This window comes from Rhincodon typus, chromosome 29, assembly GCF_021869965.1.
Source record: "Rhincodon typus isolate 14 chromosome 29, sRhiTyp1.1, whole genome shotgun sequence".
In the NCBI taxonomy this organism is placed as follows: Eukaryota; Metazoa; Chordata; class Chondrichthyes; order Orectolobiformes; family Rhincodontidae; genus Rhincodon; species Rhincodon typus.
In genome coordinates this window covers 26,256,251-26,283,617 of record NC_063360.1, presented here as the reverse complement: position 1 = coordinate 26,283,617, position 27,367 = coordinate 26,256,251, and the positions used below count along the sequence as shown (strand labels likewise).

General features: G+C 40.0%; 1 protein-coding gene across 3 annotated transcripts in view; it reads right to left on the bottom strand.

The window, feature by feature from the left end:
* The window catches only part of polrmt (polymerase (RNA) mitochondrial (DNA directed)), a 105,978-nt gene that overhangs the window by 52,389 nt on the left and 26,222 nt on the right, over positions 1 to 27,367 (bottom strand). For 2 of the 3 annotated variants that reach the window (XM_048614137.1, XM_048614139.1), the window contains exons 5-10: positions 23,196 to 23,267; positions 7,017 to 7,203; positions 5,177 to 5,326; positions 4,147 to 4,314; positions 1,699 to 1,869; positions 273 to 512 (exon numbers count right to left, since the gene is read on the bottom strand). In XM_048614137.1, coding sequence (XP_048470094.1) covers positions 273 to 512; positions 1,699 to 1,869; positions 4,147 to 4,314; positions 5,177 to 5,326; positions 7,017 to 7,203; positions 23,196 to 23,267 — 988 coding nt within the window. The remainder of the gene's footprint in view (positions 1 to 272; positions 513 to 1,698; positions 1,870 to 4,146; positions 4,315 to 5,176; positions 5,327 to 7,016; positions 7,204 to 23,195; positions 23,268 to 27,367) is intronic. The other variant, XM_048614138.1, reaches the window with a different exon arrangement.

Sequence of the window (27,367 nt, the reverse complement as noted above, 5' to 3'; positions counted from 1 at the left end):
TATTTCTGACATTTCCTATACTACAATTTCAAAAATACTTAATTAGCTATAAATTACTTTGGGAAATCCTGTTATCACGTATATATAACTACAAGCCTTTCTTCCTTTCCCATAAGCATCCACACACCCACTTCATGAAAAAATACAAATGCAAGAGAATTTGGTTGTAGCCAGCACCTGCCTGGGTAAGTACAAGTTAATGCACGCTGTTGAAAATAACAATACAAAATTTACCCAAACATAAAAAGAAAGATCATGACCTTATGTCTCACCTGCTTGTTACTACGAAAGCTGTACATGTGATACAAGACTGGGATAAGTTTCTTCTCGTGACTCGGGCTTTGGGTGTTTACGGGGATTTTAATTTCACGAACCATTATATCCACTAGATGAGTTCCCAAATGTACAATCAGAAAATGTGGCCAGGGAGAATCTTCACTTAAAAGCGAAAGACCTAAATTCATCTCTTTTTCTAGTTTCATCGTGTACTCGCGAGGCAGGAAGTTGTTCAACTAGAATCGAAACACAGTTTAAAATTAAATGCTATTACCACATATGAATAAATCAGAGGCTTGTGATAAATGTTTTTTCTAAGTGTTCAACCTTTGTTGTGAATTCATATTAAATCAAGATCAGATCAGAAGAATGATGAGTGTGCCCTCTGATGCCTTTACCATGAACAACTGTCTATATATTCTTGCAATTTCAAGACATTACGTATTTGTATGCTGCTCTTTGTTCCTCCACTGTACTTTAGCATCTTGATTTGATATTATATTCCCTATTCTTTTTGTTTTCCCCCTCAAAGAAAAATTATTTCATATACATCTGCACTAAATTGTGTTTGCCACCAACCTGTGTCCTTGAAAAGTCTTTTACAGTTTGCCTTACTCTTTTCCAAATCACTACTTTCATCATCAGCAAAGAAAAGGTCTATTTGATCCAGAGTTGATATTGTAGAAATATCTCAAGGGAAAAAATGGACTTAACCACTGGCACCCAAGTGCAGCCCAAGCCTTCCCTAATTCAAAGAACTTTCATTAGCCTTGACCATTTGTTTCACATTTATCAACCAACTTATTAGTCATGCATTTTCTCTTAGGTTCCCAAATCTTTGCAATATAATAGGAATACTTTACACTTTAGGTTTACTCATGCAAATAACACTAATACTGTTTTCATTTGAATTTTTATACCCCATTTTGGCATTGCTGTTATGGGTCTGTTTGTTAGTCCTGTCTCTTAACACTTGTTACATCTTAGCTTTTCAAAATTTTTAAAATATTCTGCTTGTTACTATATGCAAGTGCTTCAATGTTACAAAAAGATGATAACAAGAAATCTAAACCATGATAGACCATATTGATGCAAATATTAAATCTATTCTTTATTAGGCTTATTGAGAAATCTACGAGCAGAAGTGCTGGACAAAATCTGAATGTAATTTGTTATAAACTCAGGGGTGACATTTTTCAACTGTGCTTTCAACTTCTTAAATTGTGGAAAATATCCAGACAGTATTTCAAAACATTTTTTGCATTTGGATCTGAGAGCCAATGCAAAATTTGTATGGATGAAGGTTACTGGTGTATAATCATAAATAAACCAGCTTGGTCCCAACTAGAGTGCTGTTTACAAAATTAGAAAAGTAACATTTTTATTTGTTCTCATTTAAACAAAATATCAAATTGGCATTACCTCTGTATCCTTTGCCAACAGTTCAATGTAGGCATAGTAAATTTCTTTAATCTTATCTACCATTTCATTTTTGATCTTCTTTCGTATGGAATACTTGTTGTAGACTCTGTTACCCAATTCCCTAGCAATTGTCAGTAATGCTTCACCATTCGGCGGGATATTTGCAATACACTGGTAAGTAGAATGGAAGATATTAAATCAGTTTTAATATTATACATACTGCACATTAACCTATAAGAAGATAATTCTTGATCAAAGTTCAAAAACAGACAGAAAACGGTGCAAGTACTCTGCAGGTGTGCAGGTTTGGCAGCACCTGCACATAAAGGAAGAGTTACTATTTCAGGTCATCGGAACCCAGTATTTCCTGTTTTGACGGCTGATTTACATCAGCATCTGCTGTATTTTGCTTAAAGTTCAAAATGGCTATCTTAAACAATACTATTTTTATTGCATTCATTCATAATATTGCAAATATGTTATTCATGATATTCCAGAACAATAGAAAAATCTATAACTCTTGGTTGATCCCTCATCACCCATCCCATCACGGTTCCATCATATTTTAGCCATGTCTGTTAGTGTGAGGTTAGCTTAAGGGACCATCTGATACATTTCCAGAACATAAGAACATTCATAATTTATGGGGAGGAAAACAAGGATTAGAATATGACAAACAGCTCTTTTGCTTCAATATGAAGCAGTTTTGGATGTGCACTGATGAGGAAGCTGTCAAACTCAGTATCAGTGTGTTGAATTCACAAGTTTATCAAAAAGGAAAGACCTTGTGGCACAATGGCAGCATCCCTATGCCTGGGCCAGAAGGTCTAGACTCAAGTTCCACATCAGGATGTGATGGCCACAAAGTTGTATCAGAAAATGGCTCATTAACTGGAAAGTGAAAACCACCTTCTGAGAGCAGTCTAGCCCTTTTTAGGCACATTGAGGGAAAAGTTTAAAGCCAAGTTTAAAATGATTGTTTACACACCATTTTTGCTGCTAGACAAACGGAGAAACATTTGTAACGTTATCATATAGATCACAATTATTCTCAAGGTTGCACATTGGGGAAAAAAGGAAATGGCTTGTGGGAACACAGGTCTTAAGAGTGAGAGTCAGCCATTTGTCCCTTTGCGCTTGCTCCATCATTTGATGAGACGATGACTGATCTGGTTGTGGTCTTAATTCCACATTGCTGTCAACCCCATAACCTTTGACTTCTTGGTCTATCAAAAGTCTACATAACTCAGCCTCCACTGTTTTCTGGGAACTGAAAATCAACACCCTTGGAGAAAAATAACTTATTTTCAGCTCTCAGTTTAGGAATAAGAGATGTCCCTTCTATGTCCCTTAGTTCAAGTCTCCACTTCAAGAAGGAACATCCTCCCAATATCCATTCTATAACTCTCTCATTCTTCTGAACTCCAATGGGCATAGCTCCAACCTATTCACCTTTTCTTAAGATAAGCCTTCATCCCAGGAATGAGTCAGGTAAGCCTTCTATGAATTTTTTTCAAATGTAATTATATTGTTTTTCAAACTAGCTTGGTACATTTGAAAATTTTTGCTGAAGAATTTGTTGAATACAGGATATAAAGGACAATGCTGAGAAAAAGCTCATATTAGAAATTCAGTTTGGATTCCATCAAACACTTTGTCAAGCCTGGGCTTTTGTGTTACAAACCCAAAATTTTGAAACGGTTTCTGAACTATTCAAGTAACTAATAACATTCTGCAAGAAGCTGAATCTCATTTTCTTCGAGTGCACCTTGAGATCTCAGTAATCCAACAAGGATGACAAATATATCTTCCTATATACACCATCTCCAGGATACCATCTTCTCTTGATAGACTTTTTTTTTTAAAAAACCCATCCTTAATAACACCTTCTGCTTCTGTGTGATCACCTTCAAAACAACACAAATTACCCAAAGTCTCCTCCAACTCCTTGCTCCCTTGTGGTGACATTATTGACAAATGTAGACTTACCTTCCAGTGGTGGTACATCGTTTCATCTTTCTTCCAACACTTGTACCCTTCCTATCAACCCATTACAAATCTCCTGTTTTGTTATTTAATAAAACAGTTTGGTCAGTTACTCTGGATCTCAAATCAATTCACGCAAGAGCTTTAAATGCCTGGATTATTTGCTGAGATGTTTGCTCAATTTAAACAGTCAATGTGAGTCTTTGGCTGCACTGCTAGATCTATACGAAAGCTTACTTTTAATTGCAGTTAATGTATTTCAAACTAACCTCTAGTTTTGTAAAAACAAAGGATTAGGAAAAACAAGCCAGGAAACACTCATTATCCAGTTTTTGGACTAAATTCTGACTTGGGACATATATATGCCAAAGCCATTAATTGGCCTTTAACTCCTTCGAAACACTAAAATGAATTCAATGCATCAACAGTTTATGAAACTGATCACACTTCAGTCATCCATACCTGTACCATAATATCTACATATTCCTTATCATCCAGCAGGCAGAGATAAGGATAGAGATTCATTTTCCAGGAACAACTTCGATCACCAGCCAAGTGAAACTTGCACTCACGAAATGCCTGCAGTAGAGATTTTTTCCACTTGGCACGTAAATCTGCCAGACGGTTGCGCTGAATCGAAACAACACACATTCTGTTAGTGATAATCAAACATAATAAATAATGGTTGAATGCATGTCGCATTATTTTAAAAAAAAAGTATCCTTCTGATGCATTTGTACTAGATACCACACAGATTTAAAGCCCTTAGGAAAATTTCACTATTCTTTCCCGTGTCATAAAATAGACAGAATACTATTTAAAAGCCTATAAAATACAATTAAAAAGATTACATAAGGCTAAAAACTATTAATTAGAATAAACAAAATAATTATCTAAAAGTATTAATTAGAAGTCACTCTACAATAGAATGTACAAATTTATTATACATAACAAATACGACATTTTTAATATATGGGAAACATTCATGGATACTGGAGACAACACATTTCTTCATTTACAACAGTGTGGAGCTGGAGGAACACAGCAGGTCAGGCAGCAGAGCAGGAAAGCTGACGTTTCAGGTCGGGACCCTTCTTCAGAAAACGTCAGCTTTCCTGCTCCTCTGATCCTGCCTGGCCTGCTGTGTTCCTCCAGCTCCATACTGTGTTATCTCTGACTCCAACATCAGCAGTTGTTACTATCTCTGACATTTCTTCATTTAATATTTTGTGATTCCATGCTATCCTAAACACAAGTACCAAACAGAAATCAGGACTGGAAAACCAGGTATAGCATCTTTGTCAAAGGCAGCTAACAGTACCTGACAGACTAAAATGTTTATGATAATCATTAATAACAAATAGTAAAGGCACTTAGGATATTTTGCCTTCAATTTTACCAGATGAGGCCATGATCAGAGTTAAAAACATACACAAAATGGCTTCAGTTTTACTGCTTTATACCATGTGCAAACTTAGTAGAAGACAAGTACCACTTTTTTCATCTTCTCTGTAATGGGTTTTGTTGCTTCAACAGAATTAATAGAAATGGTATCTGCTTGCTCCCCGCTTAGTTGTCGATCAAATCTCTCCTTCAGTTCTTCCACACACAGATGCAATTTGGGATATTTGATAGGCTCAGCCTGAAATAAAATAAGATGCTTCATTCACATAACTACTATTAATTTGTTGGAATATGATAGCCTAGTGATTATTATATTGCTTACTCAGGAGGTAGTAAGTTCAAATCCCTCCATGCTAAATTGCTAAACTGAATTCAAATAACCTGACAATTTGTGGGGTAGAACAGAAACTTACTCAAAGTAGCAGAATTGTAAAAACCCAACTAGTTCTGTAATGCACTCGAGGAATAGAACCTGAGCTATATGTGGCTCCGTACTAGGTGAGTGACTCTCAGTATTGTCAAGTCATCTGTGGTTGGGAAATAAATAGTCTCACCAGACTTTGTCCACATCCAAAACTCCTGGCCTTGAATACAGAATTTGTTGGTCTAATGCTTACCAATATATTGCTCAATTGAATACTTTGTCCTTTTACAAGCCTTCCATAGTTACCCAAGTTCTTCAAAAGAAGAGTCTTGTCCCCTTCTCTTCTACAACTAATTGACAATCTCCAACTTTTTCCACTGAGTTTCTAGAGCCTGCCACCACAAGCCAGTTCCACGGCTGCTTCGGCCTACGATCTCATCCACAGAAATGAGGGCACTCTAGTCAAAAAGCAACAACATTCTGTCCAACAATGACAAAAGAGTAGTATTCCTCTGGATTGCTGATTTGATGGTTATTTCCAACTGGAATATCATGCAGGAATAAATTTGTCAAACCAACCTCAGTGTCGAAACATTGCCATCACTACTGTTCAGTATTGTGGACTCTAAATTTTAAAAGTTAATCCGCTATCTTATATTTTGGCATTGATGCTATTTCTTAATGTGACCAGTACTATCTATCTTTATAATTATAAACTGTAGATATAGTTCACATCCTGCAACAACTTTAGGGCAAATAATTTACAAAATAATTGTACCAACTAATGCAACTTACAAAAATGTCAGTTCTATACTGTGTATGTCAAAAGTCAGATCTCAGAATGAAACTTGACTTGCTAGATTGTATGTTTAATTCTTATTTTAGGTAGTCCATGTGGTGATTAGCCACAAACATATTCACACAAGGCTGCAAATGTTCCTTTACAACAGAACAAAAGTTTATGCACAAAATAAATAAAACAAATCAAGTGATCAGGATATGGAAAAAAGTGTTCAGGAAGATCCCAAACAGCAAAGTTATATCTTGTTTCTTAACATTGTCCATTACAGAGACTCAAATCCAAAGAAATTATTCTCCATCTCAACTCCAAGTTTCTAATTGACTGACAAAGTCAAGTTTCTTTTCCATGGACTGCAGAGACAATTTTTCGAATTTTTTTGAGTCTACTAGAATGGATATTTCACAATTCTGAGGGCTTTAAACTTTCTCATTTCTAATAATTTGAAGACTTCTATGCAAATTTTCCTGGCTTGGAAGCTTCACTGTCTATAAAACATTGCTAATGAGGTGACTGGCACCCCACATCTGAACAGAAAAAAAATTAGCAGAAGATTTAGTTTACAATATAGATTTCAGATTTTAGAGTAGAGGAGCCACCAATTGCTAGCCTCAATTTGCTCTCTGTTCATCAGTAAATATGAATAAAGCATTCAAATGGTCATTAAATAACAGATCTATTCAAAAGACAGGGTGTGTCTTTTGATTTGGCATAAATTATTTTCCATGAAGCACTGTACATAAAATGCAATTCTGCCCATCGTACCTTTGAATAAAAGCGCTTCACTAAAGGCGATTGGCAAATCTCCACTTCGGGTTCAGGTTGGAGCTGGAATTCAGGATCTACAGCACAAATGGCTTTCAATACCATCTCCCTTTCATCTTTCTGGAACACACAATTCTTAAACACGTCTTGTATTGTGAAGCCATCTTCCTTTAACTGCTGAAGGCATCTAGGAAAATAATTTCATAAACATTATAAATGTTAAAAGCTGTTGCACAAATGTTTAATCTTCCCAAACATTAGGAGATTTCCTTTGCATGTACAATGCTATCCAACCATTCAAGCCCTGGAGATAATACAGTAATTACTCACTCTTCAGAATTCATAAGTAAACTCATTTCCTGTGGGGGGTGGGGGTGGGGGCGGGGATTAAGAAAACAAACACAACCGTTTTTATTCAAACTCCTGTTTTTGGGAATGGTCAAAATCCTTGACTCTATTACACTAAGGTCAATGAGTGGAAGATTTCAAGGCTATGACTTTGCATCAGTCTGTGGTGCCATAGAAATCTAGGAAAGTCATCCACATGGAAATGCAATTTTAAGTTATATACTTCTCCTCACTCGCTAGCCTCACTTCTTAACACTGTCACATGTAGGTTGATAGCTTGTGAATTTAAACCCAAAGCAAAGGGTTTGATTCATAATGCAGACAGCCAATCCCCTGCAATGTTGAAGGAATGCTGCATTGTTACAGTTGCCTTCCTTTAGGAATGACGAAGTTTAAGGTCCAGATTTTGCTGAAAGCACCAGCATTCACCATCATTAAAACTGTGAACCTGCCAAGTGTTCACCAATGTGCAATTAATTGTAAAATCCCCGGTCGTTGTCAGAGATCCAATGCTCATCTACATGGTGTGCTGTCAAAGTCACTACAGATGGAAGACACTAAAATCACTTGAACTGACATGCACTTCCACTTTTTAGTATTTTGCTCTGATTTCAGGGCAAAAGCGCTGGGAAAATGTTGCATTTTGTTGCAAAGTTTTTTTTTAAATGATGCATTTTGCCCTATTTTTGCAATTTTGATAAAAATTCTCTTTCCTCTTAATGCAATAGAATTTAAAAAAAGACTTAATTGTTGCAGATCCTACAAACCTGAAATCGAAATAGGATTGGGACACAGGGTCCAAGTTGACAACATTTTTGAACTGTTAACTCTGTTTCTCTTATCCACAGATGTCACCATTTAAAAAAGTTTGATTATTTTGACATCTGCCTTAATCCTGTGTGTATGTCCAAAGCTTTATTTCTCTCCCTATGAAATTAAAACGCGAAGGATAATCAGTGCATTTCACTTCTGTTTGCTAGCTTTTAGAACTTTTTACATGTGATTGGCTGCTTAATTTGCTTGATGATAGTACAAATGCCAGATGCCAGGAATCCCTATAGTTGGCAGGAGAATCAAATTATCATTGAAATGATAGGTGAAGTTCATGCCAGGAACTTTTTGTGTGGTGAGCACCATCACTTTGCTGTTGACCACAAAATGTGGGCTAATATAAAAGAGCAAGGCATTTGCCCATTGCCCTGGCAAGATTCCTCCCATTGCCAGTACAACCATATAAATAATCATTCATTTTATAGCTATTTGTGGTGTTAGGTCAAAAATGAAATAAAAACCATGGAGGAATAAATTTAAATGTGGAGACTTCTGAAAGTTTATAAACAGCCACTTTACATTTCTCCCCAGACATAAACATTTCGCTCATTACTGACACTCTTATTCTTCTCTTCCCTTTATAAGAGTTGGGGCTGCCCATGGTTCTTAGTCAACATAAAATGGCTGTCCGTGGTTTTTAGTTGACATAGAAAGGGCCAAAGAAGATTGTTAGCTGAAGCAGTAACTTACACAGTCAGAATTGTGGTCTTCGTATTCACAGCAACCAGAGAAAGTGTTTCACAGAAATCACGCAATAGAGTGTTAAGAAGCAAAAATGGAGCCATTGTTTGCATCAAAACAGTTTTGATAAGGGAAGGACTGATAGATGCCCTTCTTGCATGCTAATTTAATATAGAAGGGGAAAAGTTCTTTAGGTAATTGCAATCACACACAGGTATACACATATGTATGATACAAGAGAAGTTTTAATAGATTGGACTTCAAGGGATTTAACTAGATTCCTGTGGAGTCCACTTTAGACACGGACTGTCTTAATAAGGAACATCCTTGAAAAACCTTGATAGAGGCTCCTTTTACCAGCTAATTCAATGTTTGTTAGTTAGTAAATATTAGAAGAAAAAGCCTAATCCCACAATAATTAAGGCTCTTTAGGTAACTGTCACTACATATTATATAACCTATACAAGTATACTGAAGTTCTAAATACAACCAAACTAACATGAAGGAATTTAACTGAATTCCTATGGACAGAGAGCCTTAAACAATACGGAGAAGCCCCCCTCTCCCCCCCGCCCGCTGCTGGCAGGAGGGACTGAATAACAGGTGCAGAAGTCAGCAGTACTGGAGCATGATTGAATAAGATGTATCTTTGGGCTTTCACAATATATAAGGATGTTTAGTAAATATCATTAGATCATGGGAAGACCTGGAGCTGTCCATTATTGAACATGCAGTCACAATCACCCTGATTGGATGAGAATATAATCAATTAATAATGCATTGGATTTGTAATAGTCAAAGGTGGGCTGAAAACAAAATGTATAAAAATTTATGTCTTTCCTTTGCTCAGTGAAAAAGCTTCTGGACCCCCAGAGTTTTTCTTCCCACTGGTGTAACATGTTATGGATCAGACCAGACCCCCTCAAGATATATTAAGAAGGTAGCCTAGACCCCAACTTTTTCTTTCTTTAAAAGGTAAATGTGAGGTGCTGTGTTCCAGATGCAATTCAATTGGTCAAACTACTTGACGTTAAGCAAAACATAATTATATGCAAATACTACAGTTAAAATACAAAAGCAAGAAGGAATTGGAATAACGACTCTACTGAAAAACTTAACGGAATAATATCCAAAGTAACTATTACTAATTAACCGTTCCAGTATTGCAACATCCCATAAATTTATCCTCAGCAAAAGACAAACTCAGAAAACAGATTGTTTCACGTGCAGCTCTCCAACAGCAGACAGAAAACCCCTAGTTCAAGGCTGTAACCAAGAGGGGGAAAGAATAGCTTTCATTTCTTCAAGACCCCAACAGCAAATGCAGAAAGCTAAAATAAAATCCTTGGTTCTGTGGGTGGGAACTTTACCACACCCATTCAGGCTGCTTCTATTGTTCCAACAAAAACTAAACCTTCATAAGTTGTTGATCTTTTCATAAACTGCTCATCACCTGACCCCCAAACTCTCTCTCAAAGAAACCAGAAAACACACCTCTTAAAGCCACAGCAATATTATAAACATCAACAAACTCTTTGATACTGGAAGTGGACTCAGGTATTGTGAGATTTATTTGGTTGTTGTATACCAAACAGTTGCCACAGTTCTGCAACATTACAACCATTGTTCACAGAATCCCCACATTGTGGAAGCAGGCCATCTGGCCCATCGAGTCCACACCACTCCCTGAAGAGCATTCCACCCAAACCTACACCCCTACTCAATCCCTGTAACCCTGCATTTCCCACAACTAAATCCATCTAGCCTGCAAATCCCTGGTCACTGTGGGCAATTTACCATGGTCAATCCACCTAGCTTGTACATCTTTAGACTGTGGGAGGAAACCAGAGCACCCGGAGGTAATGCATGCAGACATGGGAGAATGTGAAAACTCCACACAGACAGACAGTCACGCAAGGCTGGAATCGAACCCAGGACTCTGGCACTGAGAGGCAGCAGAAATAACCACTGTGCTGCCTCTTCAAAAGCCATCAGTTTTACGTAAAATAAATATAAAACACACCATCTACGTTAAGAAATGTACTTTATGTTGTTTTCACCAGTTAAGCTCACCCAACAGCATTCTTATTCTCAATTTTGGAGTAGTACAGCATTCATAATGAAACAAAACATTTCATTGGACATTGAGTAGATGCTCCCTGACTTGCTAATGTATAGTTCTGTGGTTAACTCTGGTTCTCTCACCACCTTCCATAAGCCTAGGCGTACCTACATTGACCTCAGTCAATACTAGTACAAGACATGCTTGACAGTAGGCATTGCAGATTCACATCCAGAGTACATTTTAAGCCTTCACAAAGAGAAATGTTTTATTCAAATGGTACTTAACAATAGAGAGAATGTGGTACTTGCTAACCAGGTTTCCTTTCCACTATTTATCTGAAGCCATGAGGTTTCACAACTAATCATAACTGAACACTATCCTGTCCTAGACATCCTTTTCAGCAGGTACCATGAATGCCAATCAGTAAAGGAAATTCCAAATTATACTTCTGCTGTCTTAGTCAAAATATGCCAGGGCCCACTACACTGTGCTTATTATCCCCCGGTAAAAATCGTCTAAGGAAAGACTGAAAGCATTTTTCTCCAGACTTTAGTGTTAATGCACAAAGCAAGTTTAATGAAATTAATTTTGCAGAAATATTTATGGATTTAACAAACTAAGCATCAACATGTTATCTTTGAATCATACTACACAAATTAATTTTGCATTCATGAGTAATTATTAGGGGAATTAAAACAAATTTTCTGTTCCACAATTTACATATTACAATAATCAAGGAAATTTAAATAATCATCGTTAATTTTCTGAGTCACTGACCAGCATTTAATTATAAACATCCAATTGCTACTGCTGTGTATGCACTGTATTTGTTGAGCAGCAGCAGCCACAGATGGTTAAATCTAAAATAATTTGGCCGAACATTTCACAATTATATAATAGGAGATGGATGCATACAAAATTAGTAACTGATCTAATTTCTAACCTGCTAGATTGACAGAACAAAAACCACAGCATCCATTCCATTAAGTTTTATTTACCTTCACTTACAATCAATTCCATTGTCAAATTTTGATGAGTAACTCTCCTTAAAATATTTTGGGAGGATTTATTCCATTAAAGGGGCATTATAAATGCAGGTTGTCAATGTTGAAATTATCCTTTTGAGAAAGTTGAACAATGTTTACCATCCAGCTGGTATACCAATATTGCATTCCCCATGCAGATGGCCTTAAGGCCCTCCGCTTCTTCCTGTCCCGCAGGCCCGACCAGTCCCCCTCCACTGACACCCTCATCCGCTTAGCCGAACTCGTCCTCACCCTCAACAACTTCTCTTTCAATTCCTCCCACTTCCTACAGACAAAGGGGGTAGCCATGGGTACCCGCATGGGCCCAAGCTACGCCTGCCTCTTTGTAGGTTACGTGGAACAATCCCTCTTCCGTACCTACACCGGCCCTAAACCCCACCTCTTCCTCCGTTACATTGATGACTGTATCGGCGCCGCCTCATGCTCCCACGAGGAGCTCGAACAGTTCATACACTTCACTAACACCTTCCACCCCAACCTTAAATTTACCTGGACCATCTCTAACACCTCTCTCCCCTTCCTGGACCTCTCTGTCTCCATATCGGGCAACCACCTCGAAACCGATATTCATTTCAAGCCCACCGACTCCCACAGCTACCTAGAATACTCCTCCTCCCACCCACCTTCCTGCAAAAATGCTATCCCCTATTCCCAATTCCTTCGCCTCCGCCGCATCTGCTCCCAGGATGAGGCATTCCACTCCCGTACATCTCAGTTGTCCTCGTTTTTCAAGGACCGTAACTTCACCCCCTCAGTGTTTGAGAACGCCCTCAACCGTGTCTCCCTCATCTCCCGCAACTCATCCCTCACAGCCCATCCACGCAATAAGAACCAAAAAAGAATCCCCCTCGTCCTCACGTACCACCCCACCAACCTCCGGATCCAACGCATCATCCTCCGACACTTCCGCCATCTGCAATCCGACCCCACCACCAAAGACATCTTTCCCTCCCCACCTTTATCTGCTTTCCGGAGGGACAACTCTCTCCGTGACTCCCTTGTCCGCTCCAAACTCCCCTCCAGCCCCACCACACCCGGCACTTTTCCCTGCAACCGCAGGAAGTGCTACACCTGCCCCCATACCTCCTCCCTCACCCCCATCCCAGGCCCCAAGAAGACTTTCCACATCAAGCAGATGTTCACCTGCACATCTGCCAATGTGGTATACTGCATCCGCTGTACCCGGTGTGGCTTACTCTACATCGGGGAAACCAAGCGGAGACTCGGGGACCGCTTTGCAGAACACCTACGCTCGGTTCGCAACAAACAACTGCACCTCCCAGTCGCGAACCATTTCAACTCCCCCTCCCATTCCTCAGACGACATGTCCATCCTGGGCCTCCTGCAGTGCCACAACGATGCCACCCGAAGGTTGCAGGAACAGCAACTCATATTCCGCTTGGGAACCCTGCAGCCCTATGGTATCAATGTGGATTTCACAAGTTTCAAAATCTCCCCTCCCCCCACCGCATCCCAAAACCAGTCCAACTCGTCCCTGCCTCCCTAACCTGTTCTTCCTCCCACCTATCCCCTCCTCCCACCTCAAGCCGCACCTCCATCTCCTACCGACCAACCTCATCCCGCCCCCTTGACCTGTCCGTCCTCCCTGGACTGACCTATCCCCTTCCTAACTCCCTACCTACACTCACCTTTCCTGGCCCCATCCCCGCCTCTTCGACCTGTTTGTTTCCTCTCCACCTATCCTCTCCTCTATCCCTCTTCTATCCGCCTCCCACTCTCTCCCTATTTATTTCAAAACCCCCTTCCCCTCCCCCTTTTCTGATGAAGGGTCTAGGCCCGAAACGTCAGCCTCTCTGCTCCTATGATGCTGCTTGGCCTGCTGTGTTCATCCAGCCCTGCACCTTGTTGTCTCGGTATACCAATATGCTGTGCTAGTGAGTCACAAAGGTGTCACGGCTCTAGGGGGTACAGCAAAGTGATGTGCAAGCAATGGTGCCAAGAAACTAGCAACAGTGACACTTATGATGAAGCCTTTGGATCAAGCTCAAGATGAATTCAGCTTCAAAACTACCATTTGATTGTCAAAATTGTGGCTCCAGGGTTAATAATGATGACATTTTCTGTAATTCTTAACATTGATTTATTGGGTGTTTAATGTGAAATATGAGTCTTAAATAAAGTCTCCTACAAAATTGATCTATTTTAAATAATAACATATGAAAAATATAAATTTCTATCCTTCTGATCAGCAAGTTACAATAGTGAGTTATCCTTGAACAGAAATAAGACAATACATTGATATAGGAATCAACTCTTCATGAGGTACTGTGCATGAGTTTTAATTGCTGGTGGCGTGTTGAAATCCAAGGGCCACAGTGCATGATAATTTGTTGGAAAAACGTGCTCAGCTACAGATTAGGTGTCTGCATTATGCAAAAAGATCCAAGCATCAAGAATGCTACCCTTCATCTCTTTTACACTCTTCAGTTTCAGCTAATGCATGCACAACTGCTTATGCTGCACATCAACCTACAAAAAGCATGGTACCCAATATTTCTAACTGTTGCTCACATGGCAGATTTGGAACACCTCCAGAAAACTAAGTAGGATCAATATCTCATGGGCCTCCTTTAGCATCTGGGGTCATTGTCACATTAATTATATAGTATGATTCATATTAACATGAGTAGGCCATTTGCCTTTGGATCTATTCAGTCATTCATAGATCAAGGCTCATCTGAGACATAACTTTATACACCCTGCTTGGAAGTTCCATCTATACCTGGATAAACAGAGTACATTGACCTCAAATTTAAAATTTCCAATTGGGCTCGTATCATTTGCTGATTGTGGAATAGAACTTGAAACTTCTACTACTCTTGGCACATCGAATTATTTCCTCATTTCACACCTGAAGAGTCTGACTCTAATACTTAAACTATGCACCTAGTCTTGGAGTCCTCAACTAGGAGAATTAATTTCTATTTACCCTATCCATTTCGTTTAATAATTTGATCACAGTGACCAAATTACTTTCTCATCTTGTCAATTCTGAGGAATACATCCCTGGTTTGAGAGATTTCCTCTTGTAATTTAACTCTTGGATTCCAGGTAACTTTCTGGTAAATCCATGCTGCACTGCCTTCAAGGCTAATAGGGGCTTCTTATGGAGTACTTCAGACATATATGTAAATAACTCAATGCTGTACTGAGGAATGGATCCACTAATGGCTTCATTCAGACAGGATCCAGTCTATAATGGAGAATGATTTTAACAGCTGAGGCTCTTTCATTAAGTTTTTTTTAGGCTCTTGAACTGTGAAGGCCTGCGAAGAGAAGGAAATAAAGGTAACAACCGATATTGACATTATATAATTTGATATATGATATCAACAGTATATCAAAGGTGTGAAATGTACTCTGGGTGTGAGCCTTCAATGCCTATCATGTCAGAAATCCCAGATTCAATTCCTAGCATTTGCTGGACTTGCTGGTTAGTACAAGAACTTCAACTGGGCTTGGAACGCCTTGGCTAGCGTGTAATAGATCACCTGGGGTCCTCAGTTATTACATAGGCTTCATATTGCGAAGGCACATGTGGGTGGTTAGGTTGTGGCTAAATTTGACAATTTAAAATCAAATTGGCTGCTAATCACGTAATGGTTGTTTTAGTTAATAATTAGATGTCAACAAGGCTTTACTGACTTGTACTCTAATGTGTTTGAGGAAAGAAAAATAACAATATACCACAAAACAAAATTCACCCAGTAGGACATTTGCTTAACGTCATTAATGATTTTCAAATACCCAACATCAAGCCATTCTACTTCACAGCTATAGGAAAATATATCTTGAAAAAAAAAAAAATAGAATTTAGCAGTGGCTTACATCATATTGAAAATATAATGAACCTCTTCCTTCAAGTTCTAAATAATGCATTCAGCAAGCCAAATTATTTAAGGTTGATCACCAATTATTTTTCAATTCTGGGTCAGCACTCCTAAGCACCAATTTTATTTTATTCACTAATGAAACAGGGGTGTTACTGGCTGGGCTAGCATTTATTGTCCATTCCTTGGTGTCTTAGAGAAGGTGGTGGTGAGCTGCCTCCTTGATCATTGCAGTCCATGTGCTGTAGGTAGACCCACAATGTCAATAGGGAGGGAGTTCCAGGATTTTGACTCAATGACATTTAAGGACTGATGATATATTTTAACGTCAGGATGGTGAGTGGCTTAGTAAGAAACTTGTAAGTACTGGTGTTCCCATGTATCTGCTGCTCTTACCTCGACACGGTTGTGGTCATGCGTTTGAAAGGTGCTTTCTAAGGATCTTATGAATTGTTACAGTGCACCTTGTAGATGGTATGGGACAGTTTGTACTGGATGATATCAAGCTTCTTAACTGTTGGACATTTACTCATCCAGGCAAACGGGGAGCCTTCCATCACATTCCTGACTTGTGTTTTGAAGTTGGTGGATGTACTCTGGAGTCAGGACACGAGTTACTTGCTGCACCATTCCTAGCGTTTAACCTGCTCTTGTAGAGACCATATTTAGATGGCTGGTCCAGTTCAGTTTCCGGTCAATTGTAACCCCCAGGATTACTATGGATTCAGTGATAGTAATGCCATCATTGCCTGGTATTTGGCTGGTGCAAATGTTACTTGCCATTGTCAGCCCAAGACTAGAAATTGTCCACGTCTTGCTGCATTCGGACATGGACTGCTGCAGAGTCACAAATGGCGCTGCACATTCCCACTTCTAACGTTATGATGGAGGAAAGATCATTGAAGAAGCAGCTGAAGGTGATTGGGCCTACGTCATTCCCCTGAGGAACTTCTGCAGTGATGTCCTGAGCTGAGATGATTGATGCCCAACAATCACAACCATCTTGCTACATCCCAGGTGTGACTCCAACCAGGAGAGAGCTTTCCCCTTGATTTCTACTGACCCCAGTTTTGCTATAGCTCCTTGATGCCACACTTGATCAAATATGGCCTTCATTTTAAGGACAGTCACTCTCACTTCACTTTTTCTTTTCTAACATCTAAACCTGCTTGATCAAAAGACTCTACTTAAAGCCTATGAGCAAATGGCCTCAAATGCCAAGTCGTAAAAACACATGAAATAAGAACAAGTGGAGATCATGCAGCCTTCCAGCCTACACTGTCATTCAAGATGATTAAGACTGATCTTCTACCTCAACTTGCACCTGCATGCTTGATCACCATATCCCTCAATTCCTTTAATATCCAAAAAGCTATAAAATCACAGCCATGATTATTGATCAACTGAGCATCCACAAAGCTCTGAGGTGGAAGATCATAAAGATTGTCAACTCAGTGAAAAACCTACTCATCTCAGTCAACATGCCTAAGGCTATTCATCCTTGAGTTCTAGATGGTCCAGCGAGAGGAAGCAGCCTCTCATTAACAACTCTGTCAAACCCTTTCAGAATCTTCTATGGTTCATTTAAAAACACCACTGACTCATCTAAATTCCAGCGTACCCAGGCCCAATCTACTTAGTCTGTTGAAAGTATGAAATACAATGTCACTGAAATGTCCTGCAACTAAAATATAATAATCAATCCACAAAGAAACAGATTGATTTGTTGACACATACTTGGGAGCCATTCAGAATGCTTTCAGCTCTTAGAAAAACAATACTTTAATCATGGGCATTCCAATCAGCAATCATTCTTTATTCAACCATCAAATCTGATGACACAATGATTTTTAGTGTTTAAACATGTATGCAAGTTAACTAGCATTGATCACTCTCTCCCTACTGTATATAATATAAGACGTGAAGAACAACTTTATGAATATCAGAAAATAAAACGTTAACTAAATGTTTGAAGAGGCTACTGTTCACTACATACGTTCATGATCAATAAGGCACATTATTGGCTGTATGACCTTGAACAACAAATTTGAAAAGACACTGATTTACTCACCATTCCAAGAAATTTAAGCCGATAAAAAATGACTTTTTTCCTTGATTGGCTTTAAATTTCATTTTAATCTAACCTGTCTTAATTGATTTATAAGAATTCGAATAATTCAGCAAACATAGGTATCTATTTTGATATCTCCTTCATGATGCTTGAAGTGAAAATGAATATGCAGTGGGTCAATCATGAAGCACAGTGTTATATAAAAGCTAGCATTAGCTTTCAGCATTGAAGTAGCTGAAGGTACCATGATGAAAACAGACTGGTAAGGAAGTCTGGACAAGTCTAGCAGTTATGTCCTTTAGGCCCCAAATTGCTTGATCAGTATTGCCGCAGCCAAGCCACTCTTGGTGGTGGGCATTAATCCACCCCCCACCCCACCCATAGTACATTTTCCACCCTTCCTCCTACAGTGTTTCCTCCAAGTATTGCTCAACATGGAGGAGTACGGATTCATCAGCGGAGGGAGATGTAGTAACCAGGAGGTTTCCTTGCCCATGTTTAACCTGAAGCCATAACACTTCATGGGGTCCAGAGCCAATGTCGAGGACTCCCGGGGCAACTCCCTCCCAACTGTAATTAACTGCACCGCCACTGCTGCTTGATCTGTCCTGCTGACGGGACAGGACATGTCCAGAGATGGTGGTGGGGGTGTCTACAAGGTGTGATTCTGACAGTAATGACTGCGTCAGGCTGTTGCTTGACTAGTCTCTGTGAGACAGGTCTCCCAATTTTGGCACTAGTTCCCAGATGTTAGTGAGGAGGACTTTGCAGCATTGCCAGGGCTGCTTCTGCCACTGTCTTTTCCGGTGCCTACATGGATGCCAGGTGGTCTGTCCAGTTTAATTTGATACTTCATAGCGATTGATACAACTGAGTGGCATGCTAGACCATTTCAGAAGGCAAATAAGAGTCAACCACATTGCTGTGATTCTGGAGTCACATTTAGGCCAGTCCAGGTGAGGATAACAGATTTCCTTCCCCGAGCGACATTAGTGAACCAGATAGGTTTTTTTTCCTGACAACTGACAATGGTTTCATGGTCATCGATAGATTCTCACCTCCAGACATTTTCAATCGAATTTAAAATTTCATCATCTCCCGTGGCGGGATTCAATTGCTGGTCCCAGAACACTTGCTGAACTTCTAATGGTAATACCATACGCCATCACCTTGCTGAATCAGTCTGATAAATCTTTGCTGCATCAGTCTGATAAATCTTTGCTGCACACTCTATATAGGAAAAGACCAAAACTGCACACAATATTCCAGGTGTGGGCTCACGCATCCTTGTTCCTGTACTTGAATATTCTCATTATAAAGGTCAATATCATTTGCCTTCTTCACCTTCTGCTGCACCTGCACACTTACTGTCAGTTACTGGTATACAAGGACAGTCTCCTTGCATATCTTCCTTTCTCAATTTATAGGCATTGCCTGCAATTCAGAAAAAGACACGTTTATTCTGACTCTATTTCCTATCTGCCAACAGTTTTCTGTCCATCCCAATTCTGTGCTACAACGTTACACACATTTCTTATGTGGGACTTAATTGAAAGCCTTCTCACAGTCCAATAAACCACATTCACTGGATCCCCCTCATCAACTCATGAAGATTTTCATTAGATTTGTCAAGCATGAATACCCTTTCTGAAATCCATGCTGTCTCTGTCCAATCTGCCCATATTTTCCAAGGGCATAACTATTAGACCTTTTATAATAGACTCTAGCATTTCTCCAAGACTGATGTCAGGTCTATAATTCCCGGTTTTCCTTCTACCTCCCTTTTCAAATCGAGGGGTTACATTAGCTATTCTCCAGTCTGTAGGAGCTGTTCCAGAGTCCATAGAATCTTGGAAGATAATCATTAATGCATCGACTATTCCTAGGGCCTCTTCCTGATGTACGCTGGAATGTATATTATTAGGGTCTGGGGATTTAATCAGTCTTAAATCTCATGAATTTCCCCAACACCATTTTCTTGCTAATACTGATACATTTTCAGCTATCATATCACTGAACGGCACAATTCAAGGTATTGAATTCCTGTTCCTAGATTCCTTTTCAAAAAGTGAACCTTGACCAAAAAATATTTGTGACCTAGTGACAGGCATGCAAAATAAATCTGCCTCAAACCTATGGAGACAAAAAAATAAATCTTGGAAAATGCCAGTCTTGCAGGTGCATCCAGTAGTGGTACCTGAGTTTTTAGTTTTCAGCTTTCCAGCTGGAATGTTATATGGAGCATAACATGACAAAAGAATACTCCAGCTTTTGGAAGGGTAAAACATAAATCATTAATAACAGCTGCATCAACCAAAAGACAACTATGAAGGTGTGCAGGGACACTGTCCAGGAAAAAAAAGACAGTAAATTTACAAGTATATAATTTTAAAATGTTAAGACATGACACATTCTGCAAAATGCCTTCATTGGGCAAAACAATAAACATCTGGTGATACAGAACTTAAACATTGCTAAAAGGAGATTGAAAATAGAAGCTTTTTGCCTTGTCAGAAGGAGGACACTAGGAACAGACATGAAAAAGAGACAACAACAACAAAAACAAAGTTGCTGGAAAAGCTCAGCAGGTCTGGCAGCATCCGTGGAGGAGAAAGCAGAGTTAACGTTTCAGGTCCGGTGACCCTTCCTCATGAAAAAGAGACACCCTATTGCACAGAATGAGGATGCTGCTGACTGGGTGAGCCACAATTGGCATGAAGGTGCAGCAACTGGCCCGACTAATCAGCACCCTCTTCTCATTCTATACAAAATGGTGTCTGTTTCTTTCATATTTATTTCTTATGTTCTAATTCTCTCACACTCTCCTAAGAAATTCTTAAAGCCTAGCTCTTGACCAAGCATTTGATCATTTGCCCTAATATCTCACTTTGTGCTGCAGAGTCAGATTTTATTTGATGACGCTTGTGAGGGACTTTGGAACATTTTAAGGTGGTAAAGACACCATATAAATGTATGTTGTTAGGCACAATGCAGTATAATGGCATATATATTCATTTACTATAAATTCCAGTACTTAGATTAGCTAATACCTTATTTATAATGAATGCATTTTGGAACAATTGGAAGAAAGTATAATTAATGTAAATATGCTGTAAGTGAACTACAGATGTAACTAATGCCTGATGGGCCACTACAGTCATGTGGCAAAGGTGTAATCTTGATATGGTCTAAAATCTAATCTTACGCTCCTTTTAAATAGTGTATATGGTTCTCCTAATAGGATCCGCTGGTGTGCTAAACAGGTCATCCTTTTTGCCAGAATGTCTTATTGTTGCATGTTCAAGGCATCTGGAATAGAGAAGCCAAGTGTCTTAAACTCAATCTCTTCATGACTCTCCCACAATTAAGTACATCTATAGTCTATCCCGAGCTTTTAAATAATGTGAAAACATTTGTCAATTGACAGTAAGCTGACACCAAGACCACAGATTGACAGCTTGCTGTACCAACAAAATAAGCTCATCCTTGTATAATGTCAGTGAACAAAGTTTGGCGCACGCCAATCCCAACATTTCAGCGCCGGCCTGAAAAATTATACTTCAATGTCTAAGATATGAAGTCTGTTGAGTCATCTGCAAATTACCAACCATTCGCGTTTCTTGCAAGATGTTCAAAAGGACAACTCCCAGTTGACTTTGAACATTACAAACTACCAACTAACTAGAATAAGTCATCTGATATAACTCAATGTGTGAATGCATTATGTAATAAACTCGTGTTTTATTGTTCAATCGGCAACATTGTATGCTTGTGTTTCAGTAAAAGACCACCTTGTTAAATTTTTAAAAATTTGATCTGTCAAGTCAGGTTTCAGACCGGGATCTGATTTGTCCAGTATTAACATTAGCTGAGATCACAAATCAAATTTAAGTACCCAAAAAAAGTATTTTCCATAGCCAATTTTCTCTAGACCTCAGAGAACTGGTTAATGGAAAGCCAAATTCATGACAAAATTTCCAATGGAGAAATGACAACATAATCCGAATCCAACATAATTTTAAACTACTGACAGCTAAACTCATTTCCTGCTGTGCTAATTTACCAGAGGGATAAAATCACATTACAACTCACATCCTCTTGGAATTCAGCTAATCAGTTATTACAACTCTTCATGTATCGATTGAAATAATCATTTAATGTGAAAATGAATAGCTGATTCAACAAAGCAGTTGAAATCCACCATTCATAATGCATCAGATGTACACAGATCTTGTGTCTTGCATTAAAAGGTTCAACATTAATTCACAGAATTTCCCACTCAGTATAGTCCTAATTCGAACAAGGTTATCATTTAGTGAATGCTCAGCACTATTTTTATGTGGTTCTTATATCACCAGTGCTATATCATTTGAAATTGCAGGAAACAGAGCACTGAGAGGATACACAAACAAATAAAAACCGATAAACTCGCCAAGACAGACTTTAGGGAAGCAGTTCTCAATTTTGTTTCGAGTGACTCCAATTTAATAGTGAAAAGTTGGGGTGGGGGGGGTGGTTTGCGTGTAGGTATATTAATTGATTTTTTTAATGTAGTTGGGCTATTACTTATATAATAGCATCCTTATTACTAAACTTGTGATCAATTATTGACACAATTGGCAAGTGCCACTAATACAATACAATTCCAATTATTGATGCAGCAATGTACTAATTGTTAAAGCAATGAGCAGCTGATTTATAATGCAAAGGAATGACTCAATTAATGTTATCAGATCCTGATTAATAATGTGAAATATGCTGAACATTTATGCAATAAGAACCTTTTAAATACCATTTTTTGAAATTAACTCATGATATCAGCTGGGCCAGAATTTATGCCCAGCTCCTGTTCACCCTTAAGAAAGTGGTGTTGAGCTACTTTCTTGATGGTCCAGTTCATATTGTGGTCAATAGCAATGCTCAGATTGGTGATAGTGAGAGATTTAGAAATGGTAATGCCATTGAATGTCAAGGGGTGATGGTTAGATTATCTCTTATTGGAGGTGGTTATCACCTGGCATTTGTGCGGATGCTACTTGCCATTTGTCAGCCAAAGCCTGGATATTGGCCAGCTTCTGCTCTATTTGGACATGGAGTGCTTCATACCTGAAGAGTCATGAATAGTGCAGAACATTGACCTCCAACAACCACAACCATCTTCCTTTATACCAGGAATGACTCCAACCAGTAGTTTTCCCCGATTCCCAATAACTCCAGTTTTGCTGGTACTCCTTGATGGCACACTTGGTCAAATGTAGCTTTGATGTCAAGGGCAGTCACTCTCACCTCCCCTCTTTTTCTTCCCAGGCAATGTCTTGGGATTGAGGATTGATTTCTCCCACTCCAATGTTGTGGAACCTGACGGGAATAAATAGTCCAATGCTGGATTAACTAAACCTATCATAAGTGTAGCAAGTGGTCGTTGGTGAGGTAGATAGGTGGTATACTCAGCTTTGCAATAACCCATTACTGTTTTGTGTTTGTTCTCCATTTGAATCTATCAAGTTGGATTCTTTGCAGATGCTTTATTGTCAAATCAGGCAATCTTGGACTTTAGGTTCCTATGAGTCGATACAAGTACAATATACAAATACTGCATTTATCAGGCAGGAATTGCAGACATCCTTGAAGCATTTCCTTTGCCCCAGCACCAGATGCTTTGATACTGTGGATGTAGGTCTACTACAGGATGCTGATATCAGATCACCTGTACCTGTGAGTGGATATGCAGATTTTGTGGAGGGACTGCTCGTTTTATTTCTCAAAGCTGCACATTGTCCATGTCAGAGGCATACGGGGGGCTGATAAATACTAAATAAAAACCAAAAGAACCGCGAATGATGTAAATCAGGAACAAAAACAGAACTTGCAGGAAAAGCTCAGCAGGTCTGGCAGCATCTGTGGAGAAAAAAAAAATCAGACAGTTAACTTTTCGGGTCCGGTAACCCTTCCTCAGAACTGATGGTAGCTGGAAAAATGTTGGTTTATATGCAGAAGATAGAAAGGGGGATGGAGTAGGGAGAAAACGATAGGTTAGAGCCCGAAGAGCAGGTGGGTAGACAAAGGAGTTGATAGCGATCTGGCTAGGAGGGTGAATAGTTGTTAATGGGGACTGTCAGTGACTAACAATACGTAATGTGTGGTGGCAAGCTATGTGGTAACAAGGCCTGGCCTGGTCTAGGACATGGGAGAGTTTAGGCCCTAAGATTATTGAACTCGATATTGAGTCTGAAAGGCTGCAGGGTCTGCAAGCAAAAAGCGAGGGGTTGTTCTTCCAGCTTACGTTGAGCTTTGCTGGAACACTGCAGCAAACCAGAGACAGAGATGTCGACTAGAGAACAGGGTGGTGTGTTAAAGTGGCAGGCAACAGGTAACTCCGGGTCTTTTTTGCGAGCAGAACGTACATGTTCTGCGAAGTGGTCACCCAGTCTATGCTTCGTTTCCCCAGTGTAGAGACGACAACATTGTGAGCAGCAAATGCAGTTGACTAGATCCTGGGAAGTGCAGGTGAAGTGTTGATTCACCTGGAAGGTATATTTGGGCCCTTGGACAGTGGGAAGGGAGGTAAATGGGCAGGTGTTGCACATTTGCCAGTTGCAGGGGAAGGTGCCATGGGGCTGTGGGGTGTTGTTGGGGGTGAAGGAAGCGTGGACCAGGGTGTCCTGGAGGGAACGGTCCCTGTGGAAGGTGGACAAGAGAGGGGAGGGGCATGTGTCTGGAGATGGCATCTCACTGGAGGTGAGGGAAATGGCATCTAATGATCTTCTGGATGTGGATGCTGGTGGGATGGCAGATAAAGGACAAGGGGAACCCTATTGCTGTTGCGGGAGGGAAGAGAAGGTGTGAGGGCGGAAGTGCGTAGATGGGACGGACCCAGTTGAGGGCCCTGTTGACAATGGAACTGGAAATCCTCGGTTGAGGAAGAAGGTGGACATTGTGGAGGCTCCCTTGTTGAAGCTGGCCTCACCTGGGATGGAGGAACTGAGAGAATGGAATGGAGTCTTTACAGAAAGCAGGATGTATAGTCCAGGTAACTGTGGAAGTCAGTGGGTTTATAGTGGATCTTAGTGGCCAGTCTATCCCCAGAGATGGAAACAGAGATGTCAAGGAAGGAAAGGGAGGAGTCAGAGACGGAGATGGACTAGGTGAAAGAGAAGGCAGGGGGGAAATTGGAAGCAAAATCAATGAATTTTTCCAATTCTGGACAAGAGCTGGAAGGAGCACCGATGAGATCATCAATATATCAGATAGACAGTTGTGGGTGGGGGCCGGAATAGGGCTGGAACAAGGAATATTCCACGTACCCCACAAATAGACAGCTGTAACTGGGACCTGTGCGGGTACTCATGGCCACACCTCTGACCTGAAGAGAATGAGAGGAGTTAAAAGAGAAGTTGTTGAGGGTGAGGACAAGCTTGGCTAAGCAGAGGAGGGTGGTGGCAGGTGGGGATGGTTCAGGTCTTTGCTCCTGGAAGAAGCAGAAAGCCCTAAGGCCCTTCAGGTGGGGAATGGACATGTAAAGGGATTGCATGTCCATGGTAAAGAGGCAGCGGCTGGAACTTGCATATTGGAAGTTTTGAAACTGGCGTAAAGAGTCAGAGGAATACTACTGCCCTGTAACACTTTCTCAGACGGCGAAAGGCTGCACCAGCAGACTGGAATAAAGTCAATTTTCTTCATTTATGTCCTCACTGTGAAGGAGGCTCCCATGATGTAGGAACTAATCCACATCATCCAGTGGCTTACCGTGGACCTCAATACTAGAGCTTGATGATAGAGGTTGGGGTGGACTTGGTTCTGAACTGGGGACAATGCATGTTCCCTGCTTATCCTGGAGTCAGTAGCTCCACACTAGAGGGAAGATTCAGAGATACGGGAGTGGAGTGTTGCAACAAGGAAGATGAAAATGAACACTGGTGTGATGAGACAGTCTTGTTTGACCCCAGCTTGCACACACAATGGCTCTTTGTTGAATCCACTGATGAGGATCACAGCTGGCAAGTCATAATGAAGCAGGTGGAGGGTGGTAATGAATTTCTCCTGGCAACTAAATTTGGGAAGGATGCTCCATGGTTTATCCCGATAGAATAAAATGCCTCTGAAAGTTCAATGCATCTTTCTGCCACTTTCTGCACTTTTCCTGTATTTATTATCCGTGAAGATTATGTCTGTTGATGGATGGAATCCGCTTTTGACTTGGAGAAACTCTTCAGCCAGTTCGAAGAGGCCGCTGAGGAAGAGTTTTGCAATGACTTTACCTCTGGCAGACAGCATGGACACCCCTCTGCAGTTGACATAATTAGTCTCATCCTCTTTTTTTGAAGATATTCGCTATTACGGAGTCTCAACCATCAGTGGCATGCTCTCCTCCTTCCAGATGAGGGAGATGAGTTCACATAAATGAGCCAAGAGTGACTTGCCATCATAACTTAGTATTTTGGCAGGGAACCCTCCTGTGCCAGCAGCCTTGTTGGTTGTCAGTTATTGAATGGCCCTTTCAATCTGAGGTCAGGCTGGAGTTTTACAGTACTCCTCGTGTAACTGTATCCTGATTATTAAGGTAGTAGCATTGTGAATCTTAATGTTAATGGGACTCAGATATGAAGGCAATGGGAACTATATTATCAGTGTAATAGGACTCAGCATTGATGTAAAAGGATCTTTATCATTGATGCAACAGGATTAAAATTATAAATGCATTTTGATCCTGATTATCAACAAAGAGGAATTATCTTGTGTCAAAGAAATACACCTGCCACAAAAAATACTCCACATTTTTTGCAGCAATATTGGAGTCTCAGGGAGCAGACCATTAGGCTGTGCTCACCAACAAACAAGTGAGAATTTAAGGGTCTCTCTGTTGCCAGAAATCAGCTGGAGCTCCATAGCAACCATTGTTGGCCGAGAGCTTGTGACCACAAAATTTCACCTTGCAACTCTACTGGAGTTGTGACCCATGGTTTGTGAAACTGTGGTTTAAGGGGATCTTCAATAAATATTAGTTAAAAGAGGGCAATGATTACACCAGGTACTGAAACACGATTTTTCATCTGTGTAAAGATCACAGGAGCCATCTAGTGGAATAAACAAGTACTTATTTCTACATTAGCTGCAGTCAGCAGCCACAGTTACCTTCCAATTATAATAGTATTGTTGAAGCCAACGGCATTACAGTATAAATATGGAAACAGAGCCTTACTCAATTTGTAGCAAAGAGAGATTCCTACTTTCAAGAAATACTGTTCTGAAGCAGGTTATTTTCTGAATCGAGATTTCTATTACAATTTTAGCATCACTTTGCATTGATACTGCAACTCTTACATAAACAGCAAGGTGCAGGGCTGGATGAACACAGCAGGCCAAGCAGCATCATAGGAGCAGAAAGGCTGATGTTTCGGGCCTAGACCCTTCATCAGAAATGGGGGAGGGGAAGGGGGTTCTGAAATAAATAGGGAGAG